The sequence below is a fragment of the Dermacentor silvarum genome, chromosome 4 (genome assembly GCF_013339745.2).
Source record: "Dermacentor silvarum isolate Dsil-2018 chromosome 4, BIME_Dsil_1.4, whole genome shotgun sequence".
In the NCBI taxonomy this organism is placed as follows: Eukaryota; Metazoa; Arthropoda; class Arachnida; order Ixodida; family Ixodidae; genus Dermacentor; species Dermacentor silvarum.
The window spans coordinates 52,271,633-52,287,241 of NC_051157.2; the positions used below are offsets into that span (position 1 = coordinate 52,271,633).

Consider the following 15,609-nt stretch of genomic DNA (forward strand, 5'->3'; position numbering starts at 1 on the left):
GATTCCATTGATTAAAACGGAAGCAAATGCACATTGTTCGCCCGTCAGTAAACCAGAAAAATTACGTTATCTCATATTTTCTTTACTTCGAGCTTCTCCCCCTCGACGGTAGGGGACTTTAAGGCGTGGACATCAACAGCAGAAAATGGCTGCTGGTCTTTGACGTCAGTGCGTTTTGTACGCCTCGGCCAGCCTCGTAGCGGGCGTCACAGAGCAGCGGGTTCTGTTTAGGATGGGTTAAGATGCCTCCCGGATTATTCAAAATGCAAGGAACGGTGTGTTCCGTCTGTGTTCGTGTTTTCAAATGGTTCCCAGTGCTGTTCATCACGACCATAGTAGCCTGGTCCTACTACGCGTATGTCATCCAACTGTGTTTGTGTAAGCCATTTTCCATCTTCTCATCTGTGAGGGCTTGGAAACGCCAGTGCTATAGCTGTTGCCTTATCTATTGCGCTTGGGTTTTTCAGAAGAACCCAGCTTATGAGTTGATCACGTACAACTGTGCGGTGAACAGCCTGGCACGCTTTTCTTTTACTGATAAGGCGTCTGTTTGCTTTCGCCGTCGTGGATTGTTCGTAGCGATCGACTCGAGAATCGAAGGATTTCAGCATTTCCGCTTTTTTGCAATTGCTTGCGTTTCCTAACTTGCATAACAAGGAAGTCTAGCATGTGTTGAATCACTTTACGCACATTTATAGCATCCGATATGGGTGGTGTGTCTCCCCCGTAGAACCAGAAAACATATTTTTCAATTAATATTTTGGTGCATAGCTTATGAGTTGATCACGCACAGTTGTGCGGTGAACAGCTTGGCACGCTTTTCTTTTACTGATAATGCGTCTGTTTGCTAACAAGGCCTTGCTTGTTATTTTTTATTGCAGTTACCATTGAGAATATAATCCAAAAAAGTAAGTACTTCATCTTTTGTATCACCATACTGCTTTTCACATTTAAATTCACCACAGAAATGTGCCTTGCATTTTTACAGCTGTGAAAAATTGCCATCTGTTCACGTCATTGCTTCTATTTGCAGTATTTTACCTGATTGGCTTTCATGCCTGTTTCGCAATGTTCGCTTGGTCATACTGGCAGACCATATTCACAGAGCCAGGTACCATTCCAAAGCAAGTAAGAATGTGTTTACTTATGGAAACAGCTTCAGAAGCTATGTGAAGCAAAAATTATCTGTAACGCTGTTGCAAGTTAACATTGAGAGTTTTGTATGTTTTCATCCAGTTCTATCTGTCACCAGCGGATGCTGAGCGCCTGGAAAAGGAACTCAGTGAAGATAATCAAAGGCAAATGCTGGAAAGGCTTGCCAAGAATCTTCCTGTCTCATGTAGGACGATGAATGGAAGTAAGTTATTTAGCCATGTATATGATGTTAAAGAGCTCCATGCATTCATCCGCTACAGTTGCAACCATTACTCTCAACTTTTCTGCAACTTGTGGGCGTTAACAAGGGACCCATAGTTTGGGGATGCCATCAGCTAGGCATACAAAAGAAAGCAAAGAATGCAAAATGCGTATAAACGAAGTTTGGGTTTTTGGGTACACAAAGTCGTGTGTACACTATTTCTAAAACTCCCTAATAAGTTAACCAAAACTTATTCGAGGCGCAGCTTACCAGTGGTCTTGGTAGCACTCAAACAGCGAGAGCTAGAATAACCAATTTTATTCTAAATAGAATTCTGCCTTTGGTGACACGGCTTGAGTGGTGCCCCCACGTATGTACATTATCATTGATATCAGTTATTCAGCATTGAAGATGTTAACAGTGAAATATAATTGAGTTTAAAAGGCTCAATTGCAGTGGCGGGGTTATTGATCCCACATATACCCTAGGGTGTCTGTGCATCGTTTCTACAGATTTCCTACAAGGCAGCCAATTGTAGTCGAGTAATTCGATTCGGATTGTTTTTGATCGCGATCGAAAGTGAGCATGCAACACCAGTATAATTTGTTGTAGCAGCCTGCTCAAGAGCTCTGATAGTTCATTGTTATTTGTCACGAAGAGTAAAAAAAATGTTAATTGTAAACAAACAGCGTGAAATGTATCGAGCTTTTATTGAATACATCTCATTAACATGAAAAGGTAATGATACTGTAAGGGCTTACAGGGACACTAAACACATGTGTTTTCTGATGCGTCTGTCTCTGCTAAGCATTTTTACACACCCAATTTCATTATGTTTGTCCGATAGGATGTATATTGTAAAACCGTTTGCCACACGTTGTATACATATATTCTTCTAGTTTTCTGTTTTTCTGTCTCTTAATGTTCGTCAACTTAGCGCTAAGAGCAGTTTGCATTTTCTTTTTTTTGAAATGGTTTCACATTGTTAGAGCTAAATCCTATGTTTTCGCAAATGACACGCTGTTCGTATTTTCTTCAATTGAGTGCTATTTGATTTTGCTCAAGCTTCGTACCTTGTATTCAATGTATTGTCCCTCATGTCTGTAACCACTCTTGCTTAAGGCCTCTCATCAGAGGCTGGTAGTACTCTTGAATGAATAATAAACAGTATTATTAGTTTAATCTCTATTAGCAAATTAAGCTTCTGCAACAGTAAAATGGCCACTATTATCATGAGAGGATGCTTAGTAAGCCAGAAAGAACGCAAGAACAAACAGGTAGCAACAATGTTTTAAAGTTCCCACATCAGCTTGCTGTGACATAATAGATTCTAACAGCGTCTACCGAGGTCTAGTTCCTTAGTAAAGGAAGACTGCATTGCACGCTCATGAATGCAAGATTCAATCTAACATATTTTGAGCATATTTCCTCTACTAAAGCAGCACAAATACTATGAAATGCTTTAAAAACCATGAAATCACACTGGTGTACTGGAGCGGATGTTCTAGCACAATATCTCCAAAAGAGAAGTTTCCCCTTAAAATTAACATTTGGCCACAGGATCCATGACAGTTTTTTTTTGGTGTCGCTTCAAGCTGGTAGTGGCTGTAACAGAGCATTACTCTCTATATAGAGTGCTCAAACAAAACAAGAAAGCAAGGCTGATTCTGGATGCTTGTATGCATAAATTTAGCTACTCAAACCATGTAGTCTTGAGCATCATACCTTGAGCCCATCAGCTGCCGTCAAGTTAACTTATTTTCCCCTCTAGGTCGCACATTAGTGCTCTGGAGAGGAGTGTGGTTGGTGTTTAGCACTGCGTAAATAGCACTGGGTTTATAAAAGGATCAATGCTACTACACTACATCTGCCTGAAAATCGACGACATCCAAGAATGTTTGTTGTCTGGGGAGTTCACTGCTTGCCGATTGGCTGCTCTCACCCTCCCGTTGTCACAAATTTTGCATACTGCCACTTTGTGATATTGCAGCAATTGAGCATAACATGAAACGAACGAAGATCTCCAATCGCGCCCCTGGTATCATCCTGAGAATTCGTTCCAAGTGGATCCGCCTTGCAAACGCCACAGTTAGAAATTGTAAATTGCAATATGGGCCATAAGTTAATTAGGTAAAAACTTAATTAGTGAGTTTTTGTTAATTAGTCAAATATGCATTTCAGTTTTTTGTGCAAGCAATGTTCACCTCTTCGAGTAGACCAGCTCATGAACTAGAATTGTGCTATCTGCCACAGGCAACCTTTATAAAAATTTTTGAAAGTGCTCGCTGAAACACCTGGGATATAATTTTTTTGCCACAACTACTGCTGTGAATCACTGGCAGTTAAAATGTTCCTAAAGTAAATTTAATAAGTTCTGGAACCCAAGCAGCACGAGCTATCTTTAATGCAGACATTTGATATTTTCAACCTTTTTGTGGTTAGTTTGACATAGGAATTTAAATATTACCTCCATGAAAAGCAGTAATGTTTTATAGCACAAAGGCATATAAGGCCACACATGAAATGGATTATATATTTTAAATACATTGCTATCTGTGTGCTTTATGCAATTTTTTTCTATGTACAGTCGACTTCCATTAATTATACTCTGACGGGAGCGATTAAATTGATCGAATTATCCGCTAGGGCAAATTATACAAAAGAAGAAAACGCCAAAACGCACTGATTCATTTGCCAGTATTTGCCCGATTCTAACGCCCCCGAATTAAATGGCGCCCACTTTTTGTCTGTCCAAAGTAGAGAACTAATGTAGAAAGGACGTTAAAGCGCCTAAACAAAGTAGAAACCTAAAGCGCACCACATTTTTTAGCAAGAAAAATATCTTGCACAATGGTGGCTGGTTTCCTAAAGTCAGCTTCGCCGCAAGGTTTTTAAAGCCAGCTTCGCTGCAATACGTGTTATGCGGTAAAGCATACAAACATTGCGAAAGCAGTCTTGGTTTCGTATTTGATTGCATGGCGCAGGCAGTTTCAGCAATATTTTCCTGAAAAAAAGAAAATGAAAAAAAAAAGGTGCACATTTTAATTGGATAAATACCGTAATCAGGCATTGTGAGCTACAGTTATTGCTTGAAAATCTTTCTAGGGCCGGCCGAAAAAGGAGTTTTTGACGGGTGGTGTATTTAAAACAAAGGGGTCATCATAGGGGTAAGGCGTGTGCGTGCTGACTGGTCAAGTTCGAAGTATCCGGCGAAGGCCACTTTTAGGATCGAAATATAACACCCATAAACGTGCATGGGTAGGAACCTTCGGTTGGGATCGAATTTACTGAAGTCGAATTAACAGAAGTCTACTGCGTATATCTTAGGAGCAGTTGAAAGTATTTATCTCAGATTATTTGCCAAAGTACAGTTTTTTTATCATTTAATTGCACTTTGTGTGTGTTCCCCCAAGGTATAAGAAGTGATTTGATGGGATATCATTAAATGATTTTAATGCACCTGTGTTCAAATCTATTACAAATGCAGTCAAAATAAGCACATGTTTACAGTTCCTGCCTTCACTTGTTAGGAACCAAATTATTGAAGGCATTCCAAACCAACAATAGCTTTCTGTGGTGTGGGAGCTACATCTGTTCTGTTTAATGTAAAACCCATCTTGTGCAACTGTCCTGAACAAATATTGTATACAAGTATGCATTCGCAAGTCATCAAAGTAAACGCAAAAAAAAAAGTTCATAACATGCTCTGCTATACTGAACAAGCAGCACATCTGTGCACTTGTGTGGCAAGGCTGCAGATAAGTGACAAAGCCAATGGATGACAAATGCTGCCCTAAGTGCTTTTTTGCACATGCTTGCTCACTTGCCTACATGCGCATGCCAAACAATTTATCCCACTCACTAGCATGGCGGCCAGTTTTAATTTGTGCAATCATTGGGGGAAACTGCTTTCAAGTTAACAGCATGATAAAAAAAATTGTCTACCATGTAGGCCTGGATAAGCATACTGTCCTAGTTTCTTCCTTTTTGTATTTGCTTTTATGAGCAGCTTTACTGGCACATATGACCTGTTTCAGAGAATGATGTGTCCTCCTTTTCAGGAACTGTTATCAAGTGTCCTTTTTTATTTTTTCTCTTTAATTGTAGTGGTGAGATATTGTGAGAAGTGCCACCTCATCAAGCCTGACAGAGCACACCACTGTTCAGTTTGTGGGAGGTGAGTTTCTGGCAAGAGCAGGAACTTGTACTTCTTGCTAAAACAGCAGTTATGCTGTGTGCACGAGCTCTAATGTTGGTTGCCTTTAGGGGCACCCTGATCTCATACTTAGCTCTATTATACTATAGTTTCTAGTGAAAAAGCAATATTGTTTAGTGGCCTGCGCAAGATTTTTCATATGCCGAGTTTGCACTGACATCCTATTGTCACTGTAAGTACTGCAGTCAGTTTTTCGGCTCTCTGTGTAGCAATTTAATGTACACCTTGCTTTAAATCTTTGTTGAATGTGAGGGCTTCAAAAGAAATCCAATTTTCTTATGGCCTGGGTACGTATCCTGGAATGCACATATGCAGTGTTGTCACAGGGAACACAAGATTGCACCTTTGAAATGTGGAGTGAATGTGTTGGCCACTAAAGAGTCTCCTTTTATGGCTGTTGCACTTCATACTTATCCGTTATTACAATTCTATAAAGCAAGTCTTTAGCTCTGTATATCATTGTCAAAATCCTCTGGGTCTCGTTTAATTAATGGATCTAGTTTAAATCTGAAAAGCCCTTCACATAATAAAAGTTGCACTGTGCTTACTCTGCAAACAACTGAGGACCTGTCTGGCTAAAATTGGTTTTGTAAGTTGCATTTTACATCCCAAGGTCTACAAGCTGTTGATAAGTTAACCACAACCGCTTATCCTAAAGCATTAGCCAACCAGGTGGTAGGTAAAAAGCATCAAAATCATTCTGATATCAGACATGCTATTTGTTGTCGCCAGTGATGAATGTGCGTAGTGGTTTGATCTATAATAATAATCGCAAACTGTTAATTTAAAAGTGCTGGTTAAGGGTGAAAAGGAGGGGACATATTTTTGTTCGCCGACATACATAACGGTCTCATCTTTAATTGTGCAGCATTGACCCAGAAATCTGGGTAAATAGCCCATGAGGAGCTTATCGTGTCCCTCTTTGTCAAATTGATGTTTTGCAAGTTCTTATGCATATTTCAGGTGTGTTGATGAGCGTATGTAATTCTGGTATTAACAAAATTGCCATGTGTCCAAGTCATTTAAAGACTGGTGCCACTTCCTTGTCAGGTGCATACTGAAAATGGACCATCATTGCCCTTGGGTGAACAACTGTGTGTCTTTCACAAATTACAAGTACTTCATTCTCTTCTTGGCCTACTCCTTAATCTACTGCCTTTACGTGGCTGCTACGACATTGCAGTTCTTCATCAAGTTCTGGACGGTAGGTTATCTAGCCACTTCATTTCGTACACTATATGTATGTTATCTTTGACTGCTGTTATTTATTTACTGGTCGGGTAAGAAGTCGGTATCCACCTGCTTGACATTGTTGATTAGCTGTCACTTAAGCTTAATAAGCTACTTCTGTGTTCATGCCTTTTGTCTCCCTTTCCTTTTTTCTTTTCTTTTTTGCTTAATTAGAAATGTCTGAACTACCCACAACATTTTTAGTGTTGTGCTACTAGTATGAGCTCAGTAAATTCAAATGAAAAGCCTGATAAAAAAAATGTATAAGGAGGAGAGTGTGGAGTGTTTCATTTCAAACTGCTAAAACTGGTACCAGGACAGTTGTATTTGAATGCCCTTTTAATGCGTTTCTTTTAAGCAAAGTCGTCAAAGCCAGAGAGGACCCCAGAATAATAGAGAGAAAACTGTTTGCACTGTGGCACACTTCACAGCAGTTTGTTTGATAAAATGAGAGAGTTTCTTCTGCAGAGCTGCTTTATGTGGAAAAATCGTTTGCTGCAGTGTATTATCTTGTAAAATCTTCAAAGTCAGGAATTTAATAATTTTTATTCATTTTAATAATGTTGACCTTTGCTTCAGGCATTATTCAGCAGAAGGTTATTTCTTCAAAAATCGAAGCAATAGCACATAAACAGTACACACGCATGCACGCAAGATACATGACTATAGTGATTGTCTGCTTTTGTGTAGCGTCTTTCACAAAATGCAGTTGGAGAGGTAGTTCCCATGCCGTCCTAAAAATATGCTTTAAAGGTACTTTGCTGTTTTGGGGCAAAAAGTATCAGGTGGCCCTTCAAATCCGTCTGGCAGGGAACAGTAATACATATTCCTGCAGGAGATTGCGCTAGGTCTTGGATTTTGCTGAGGGGCTGTAAGCCAAGAGTGCAACAGCTGCTGGGTTCTTCTTGTTGGGATAGTTGGTGAAACAAATCTATTAGACGAGAGGGTGCAAATTACTTCATCTGGTGTATGTGTGTTAATTTGTGCCTCCTCTTCTAATAGCTGCTGGGTACCATTTCAGAAGTATTTGTTTCACTTGGCTGTGGAGCCATATTTTCTGCTGTGCACTTGTGATTCAGACCATGCAATTAGAAAAAAGTATACTTTTTCTTTTTTTAGTCTGGCTCACTTAGGGCTTCTTTCATATGTGTTTGTCTTGCATTGTTGCGAAGATTGAAATATGTGAACAAGTAATGCAGTGCGGTATCTTATGAAATGAAATGTGCTTTGGAATCATACATGAACCTAAATTCAATTGTTTTACTTTTGATGTTATCAATTTTGTGAGCTTCTACCTGCTCTTTTTTTTTCTTGCTATCGGGGAAAAAATCGTGATGCCATTTATGTAGATTGGTCGGGAATAGCCCCATCGGCTCTCAAGCCCACCTTTTGTTATTGTATCTAACTCTCAGTCAGCATACCAGGGCAAGACTTTGATATGAGGCATATTACTGTAAGCCCTGTTTTTCAGGTTTCATTTGCAAATCTAATCATGCTCTGCAGCATGCTGTTCAAAAGACCAAATTGAGGAAGCTGTATGATGTAATATTTTTTAGCCTAAGCTTTGTTTAAATGTCATCTCCAAAGGCACCTTCTGCATCTCTTTCAGAATGACCTTGAAGGATGGGGACGTTTCCACATTTTGTTTTTGTTCTTCGTTGCATTCATGTTTGCCATCAGCTTGGTCTCACTGTTTGGCTATCACTGCTTCCTCGTCATGGTGAACCGCTCTACACTCGGTGTGTTGGCCTTTTTTGCTCACATTGAAAGTCGCCAAATGGTTTGATCAATGCTTTTTTTTTTGTGTATTTGTGGATTTCTTTTTTTTTTCTTTATATTACAGAGCTGAAAGTGTGTGTCACATTTGCTTACCATTTAGCTCGAATCAAATGACACGGTGCTTACTGTGAGGTAGTTGCAATGTTTGTTCATTGGAAGGATATGCAAAGGATTTTGTCATGGTCTTTCGTTATTTGAAAATAGCACTGATGGCTAGAAAAAGTGTAGATCACTATGAACGAGTGTACCATTTGACGGTTTTCCATAAGGACACATCTGTGTACATACCAAGTGTACACTAACTAACTTGGGCCAAGATAAAAAAAAAAAAAAATCATGAGCTCTAGGAAAATCGTACCAACTGCATATTAGTGGTAGTCGTGTGTACTTACAACCAGTATTTTTTTCATCGCTAAATGTTTGTTAATTAATTGTTTTTATTTGAGGCAGCAGGAGTTTTAAGAGTCTTTCAGTCAGCGCCTGTCTGTTGTACCTGTCTTTTTTTCGTCCTCGTCTCTTTTGCGCTTTTTTTTTTTCTTCAATGTATGTTTTTATTTGGTCAGCCTTTTAATTGTTGCTTGAATCTCTAAACATGTCAATTATAAAGTTGTAAAGCACCTCAAATAACCTTGGATTCTAGCATTTTTTCGTGCTAAAATTTGCCTGGTTGTTTTTCCGAGAAAAAACAAAAGCCCGCGAAATATGAAAAAAAAAAAAAAAAACATGTGATGGGGCATTTGTGCGACTTCTGTTGTGCTGCGCTGAAGCGTGCAATGGGTGAACTAGCATGGCCGCAGCCTGACTGTGGCCACGGGGAAGTGACAGGGCGTTCCGCCGTTTGTAGGCATCTGGGCCTCCGGCTCTTGTCGCATAATGGCACAAATGCATGCCACTGGCCGTACGCTGACAAAGCGATAAAACGTCCATGACTGCGAAAGAAAAGGAAACAGCTTTTTTTTTTCTTCTTCTTCTTTTTTTTTTTTGAAGGAAGAAAAGCGTGAAGCGCGTGAGAACGATGGAAGGCCATGACTGCTACAGTAATTTTCCCATTGGATAAAAATGACGTGATAAGTTTCTACGTCGGGTGAACTCATCCAAATGATAGAGTAAATTTTCACAGTCGGACTGTGGCAGTGCTTGTGGGCACTCCTGCCAAAAATGAAAAAAAAAAAGGGAGGTGAAGTTAAACACAGCATTCCATGAATTTGTTGCAGTTGTACTCTTTTTGCCAAGCCACAGTATGCATTTTCACTTTCTTTGAATTGCAGAGGCATTCCGCCCACCAATATTTCGCACTGGCCCGGACAAGCATGGCTTCAGCCTTGGCCACCAGGCCAATATGGCCGAGGTATTTGGTGACAACCGCCGTCTCTGGATTCTACCAGTTTTCACAAGGTGCTTTCCTGCTCTGTACCCTGCCACCATTGTTTTTCAGAAAACCGCATGGTAGCATGCTTACAATTAGGAACACACACTGAAGAAATATTTCAAGTTAAATGCCCAGTTTGTCGCAGAGGATGTTCCTTCTTGCATACACATACACACTTCCTTGCTTCAAGGGTATTGCCTGTTTTTCTGAAAAGCCGCAGTTTTGGAAGTTCTTGAGATTAGTGTTTCAACCTGGGATGTTCATGTGGATATGAAGTGACTGGAATGTGGCTGTCACAAACACATATAGAGCAAAAATAGTTCATGGCTAAGTGCTAAATACTTCTGAGAATCGAACATCAGTTGCCTACGTGTAATACAAAAAACTGCTGCTTCTTGGTTTCTCTTGGCAGTGTTCAAGGTAATTTTCATTACTAAGCTAATAGTCACCTGTTGTAGCAATTTGAGGTGCTGTAGTACCAGTAGAAACCATTATGATGCATTCCAGACATATATTATTTTTAACTTTCTCCGCTTATAGGTTAAGTGTTTATTACTATCGTGGTTGCATATCTCGGGTGTGTATGCTAGGGATTTGAAGTTTGGAGAAACTCTGAAGTTTCTATTCTCTTAAAGGTAGGTGCATGACTACACTTTTAAATAGCTTTATATTTTGCTTAGTTTAAATGTGTTGTTTACTCACAAGGTGATCAGAGTTACAAGCTGTCAATGTTGACATAAAATTTATTATGCTTTGTTATCTAGCTAGAAATTTCTGGCAATAAACACAGTCCTGCAGGAACAACAGCGTGTAGTACTGGTGATATCAAGGAAAATCAAATGTGAATGTGATATTGAGACTGTGCTTATGTGTCCATGCTTCAGGCATTGTGGCAGGGCTTCGTGCTTCTGTCTTGCTTGTTTTGTATACATCTGTCCTCTTCCTTATTCTATTGAAGTTCCCCCATTTGTGAGGTCAGTTAATATTGCGTACCATGCACTATCTTTGATAAACATGCAATCACACCTTTGGACCGTCTTCAACAACACAGAATACTGCATATTAATATTGTTCAATTTCAGCTGCAAAAACTTTTTGAGTGCAGTGTAATGTTATAATAAATTCTTTCTGAGCTCCACAGAAAACTATAGGAAAAATGTTGAAAAAGCAGTGAGCACGCAGTAGCCAGCTAATATGAAGAGGCAGCATTCTTGCATGTGTGTACTAAATGTTAAATGCACACACTTGGTTGGTACATAACTGTATAAAAAGTTCACTTGGATATTTATTCAGCTTAGCTAGGCTGGTGCAAAGTACTTAAATGTGTGCATGGAAGTTTTATTATTAAGTATGTTAGCAATGTTATTTTCAGTCTTCTATTTCTACGGTGTTAAAATTCTGTAGCATTCAGTATGCCCTTGCCAAAAAAAGAGGCAGGCATTGGTTGAACTTCATGAATAGGGATACTTATGCACTGTCTTTGGCTGCAGCTGTGCTAGCCCAGAAAAGTGTGTCTGCATGAAACTACACTGTCTGCCCATCTGCAGCTGCACTGTGCTTCCGAGGAGCAGGGGTCTGGGTGGACGTAGCCTTTTATGACCAGGTCGTCGTTTCACTACAAGGATACATTTGCCCCTTGTTGCGATCTCTTCTCTGTGCATGACAGCCTGGGTGATGGGGTGACTTATCCAACACGCACCCAACTGGCCAGTTCGTACAACTCCATGGGGAGCACGGAGCAGGCAAGGTTAGCCACATGTTTCTCGTTGCCTGACGTAGTCTTGCCTTGTGTTCCGCCAACCTCTTTGTAGAGGGACGGACTTCTAGCAATGCCTGGTAGATTTTGATGTGGTACGAGGCTTGGAACGTGAGCATAATGGCAAGCAACCACGGTGTCTTCTTTTTTTTTTTTTTGGACAAGTTGATATTTACGTTTTAGCTGAGGAGGAGCAAGCTCGGAACAACTCCACGAATGTTCACACTGGCTGCAGTGGGTGAATTTTGGAATGTGTGAACGAGTGGCTGGCATACACATTATTATATCTGCTTTTTCTTTTTGTCCCGCAAGTTATTGGAACAATATTCGTTAAAGCTTTCACAATTTGTCATCTTGACAAATGTCATCATGACATGTTAATGCCGGAAAACCTGATATGAAGAAAGTGAAAACTTATTTTGAAACATTGTCATAAACTGTTCACCTGTTATTGCATCGGTGGTTTACATCACCTGTCTTTTGACCACCACTAACCTATGCTGTGCTCTGCCATAGTGTGCATTGTGGCAGTATAACCTTGAGTTTTGCAATCTATATTTAAAAGGTCAACTAAGTGATCATTGCAAATTTGGCGGCAGTTTGTCCAGCTGATAGTGCAGTAGTTAGGTGCTGATCGTACTGGTAGGTGACATGAATATGCCTATTTCCACATGACTACAAGATTTTTAGTCATTTATTGAGTTTACAGCCTAGAGTACTTGTAGAATAAGGCTAGCTTATGCTGTTCTCCTGTTACAGAATTAATAACAGCGTGTCAGAAAGTTAACACAGATCTCAGTATGCAGAACTCCACATAGTTAAGCAGGAGGATCATTGTCTTCCTTCTAGCTCCTTTATTTTTAGCGAGCGATTCTGTTCTGACTCAGCAAAACACTCGGCTTGATCCTCCATTCATAAAATTCGGTTTTGCTAGAACATCTCGAAAGCAATTTGTCCCTTATTAAGCCTTGCTTGCTTCATGCTTGACGTTACGCCACGTTCAGCATAGCCATTTTTCTTCTGCTTGCTTTGTGATTGCCTAGAAGCTGAACTGTACTTGCCTTGTAAGTCATCTAGCATAGCCCACCATTCCAATTTTATTGCAATATCATACAAGCATCCACTGTCAAGTAAAATCAGCATCTTATCACAGGTCAAAGCGGCCAAATTGCTCGGAGTCGGAACATGCACACAGAGCACTGGCTACCATTAGCATCAGTTTAAGTGTTTGGCTGAAATGAAGACAGCCTTTGCTTAATTTGCACATTTATTGGCTTCTATTACCTGTGCCAATGAATGATCGGGAAAAGCTGAATACAGCCTTCGTAGTGCCACAATATTGCTGCTGGCATTTTCAAATAACGGTCACTAAGGCGCGTTTGTCTCGGCAGTGTGGATTGGCCTACAACGACAATGCTTGCACTAGCCTTTTCTTTGTATGCAAGTGCTAGTACTTGCTGCTTTGCTCAGAAGTATTGTGCTGATTTGCTTGATGGTTGACGTGTACGATATTGAGATTGGAAGCATGTACACCATTGTGCCTTTATTGCCTGTGCTTGCATACTTATGGCAGCTGACTGCATTCTTTGTGGTATGGTCGTGACCTTGTCGCTTACATATGAGCAAAATATGCTGTGGCTATGCAAGCAGTTGTCATGGTATTTATTGTAGGTCTGCCAAGTTTTGCTTTGGCAAGCATGCTGTGCTTTGTGTATTGTCTGCATTTATTTTTATCTAGCTTTGCTGTATTGCAGGCGCCTTCTGGTTAAAAACACAATCTAGAATTTTTGAAAACACTTTGCTGCATTGAAACTTTGGTTTTAAGCCACAGAGTAATTTGCATTTAGAAAAATGCAATCATGCACCGAATATTTGACTGAATATTTGAAGGATGCAGACAGGGTTGTTCTGTCAGATGTGTTGATTTGATGATGTGCTTTGTAGTTTAGCAGTAAATTCCTTAGTGTACTCATAAAATCTTTGAATCTGGCTCCTCTTATGACGTTTGGGTAAGCTTTTGTTCAACAGTACCTTCAATTTCTTAAAAAGCATCTTGGATGCAACCAAGCCATATGCAAGGCCGCAGGCACAAAGTATATTTACTTCTTGAGGAGGCTGTTGATTGAAAGATAGCTTATAGAAGCACTGCCCTAGTTGGTATGAGATTAGAGCTATGTAAAGCTAGCTGCTCACAAAACTTTTTGCACATAGGAGCCATGAGTAAAGTGAATTTACTACTCATCATCACAGCTTTCTAGATGGCCCTGTTGCACTGGTTGTGTTAGTACCGTATTTACTCGAATCTAACGTGCACTTTTTTTTCGATAAAACAGGTCCAAAAATTCCGTGCGCGTTAGAATCGAGTACGACCCTAAATCTACATTACCATATAGCCGTCGGCATTTCAAAATGGCCGCCTCGCACGCGCGTCGAGCCTAGCTACTACCATGCTTCCTTCGTGTGCTGCAGTACACGTGCTTAGGCAATAGTCTACCGTCTGTCTTCACGTTCTCTGCGTCTGCTCTATTAGCAAGAAGTACAGAGTTCATCATGATGCCGCATTTAAAAGGAAAGCGATCATGTGTGCGGAGACGGGACGGAAATCGGGCCGCCCGCATCACGTGCGTTCGGAGAATCCAAAACTTGCGTGCGGGACTGGCGCAAACAGAAGGAGAGGATTTTCGCCAGTGCGGAACGATTTGAGTGGACCGAAGCAGGACGTAATCTGCAACAATCCACTTCGGCGATACGATCGCCTTGGCTCTATCTTGGAAGCAATCTCCGACAGGGAAAGTTCGCCGCACTGTGTTTTCGCCGTGTTAAAGCAAGAGGCATGCTAGCACGAAGGTAAATTCGCTTGCCGCGCTTCGTCACTCCAGCGTTTTGACAGTTCGTTCCTGCGGTCAATGAGCGAGATGTGTTCATGTTTGCTTTTGCGCGCGTGACACCATGCTTGTTAATTTATTTAGTAAGCGAATGTTTGCAAGTTTATACAGCCGATAAAACTGCTATCCCTACTTAGTATAGCGGTCTACTAATTTGCTACCGCATTCGATGCTTCGCCTTTCAGGCGGAACTGCGACTTTTTTTATTCATCGCAACTTCAATGCATCGGGAGGAAATCTGTTTTTCCAAATGACAGAAAGTTGTATTTCTGTTTGAAAGCATGAGGTGCGTGGTACTGTAAAGGACTTTTTTTTTTTTTTTTTGTCACGGAAAACAGGTGCGCGTTACAATCGAGGGCGCGTATAGAATCGAGTAAATACGGTAACCCATTAAAGGGCCCCTCACCAGGTCTGGCCATTTTGAGCTGACAAGTGCAGCACATACAATGCATGCTCACGATCATTACATTGCTATGCACCACAGAAAGAGCTGAAATTTCAAACTAAATGCCCTTTGCCCTTCTCGCGGGCGCTATGCTCCGAGACGGGGGGGTTGACTTATATCGGCAAGTGCGCCTACGTACATGTCTATGATGTGACGTCACTCATAGTGACACTTCGATAATTATTTAAAGCAACATCTGTTATTTGTGTAATCTGTTGCTTCAGTAGATGAATTAAAGTTTAGAGAAATTATAAAACACACAAACTGAATGTCTGTGTGTTTTGTTTTAGTCTGCTTGTTCCCACGTCGTGCAGTCGCACGCGCTGAGAGTGAAACTGTCATTTTGTGCTGTGTTCCAGCGCGCAATCATGCACTGTAATCCACCTGCGTCTGCTTCAATGTTCATGTAGCACTGACATATACTGCTAGTCAGGTGTTCTCATGCACAGAGCGCAAAATGGTGCACTGCGTGAAACAAGACAAACGCAATAGCTCGCTCACGCGACCGCTAGCGAAAGTGCTATGCACGGGGTAAAGTGAGCGAGATCGAAAAAGAAAAAGAATGCGGGGCC

At 40.7% G+C, this 15,609-nt stretch overlaps 1 protein-coding gene across 10 annotated transcripts in view; it reads left to right on the forward strand.

Annotated features, from left to right (window-relative positions):
* The first annotated feature begins 121 nt into the window (after window positions 1–121).
* The window catches only part of LOC119450032 (palmitoyltransferase ZDHHC15B-like), a 34,741-nt gene continuing 19,253 nt past the window's right edge, over window positions 122–15,609 (forward strand). For 2 of the 10 annotated variants that reach the window (XR_007466370.1, XR_005191307.2), the window contains exons 1-9: window positions 122–378; window positions 882–908; window positions 1,034–1,128; window positions 1,237–1,357; window positions 5,465–5,534; window positions 6,624–6,777; window positions 8,413–8,542; window positions 9,851–9,977; window positions 11,618–11,698. Coding sequence is in view for 7 of the 10 variants with exons in the window: in XM_049665598.1 (XP_049521555.1) it covers window positions 243–378; window positions 882–908; window positions 1,034–1,128; window positions 1,237–1,357; window positions 5,465–5,534; window positions 6,624–6,777; window positions 8,413–8,542; window positions 9,851–9,977; window positions 11,618–11,698 (941 nt within the window). In the remaining 3 variants the exon portion in view is untranslated. The remainder of the gene's footprint in view (window positions 379–881; window positions 909–1,033; window positions 1,129–1,236; window positions 1,358–5,464; window positions 5,535–6,623; window positions 6,778–8,412; window positions 8,543–9,850; window positions 9,978–11,617; window positions 11,699–15,609) is intronic. The other 8 variants (XM_049665598.1, XM_037713381.2, XM_037713380.2 and 5 more) reach the window with 5 other exon arrangements.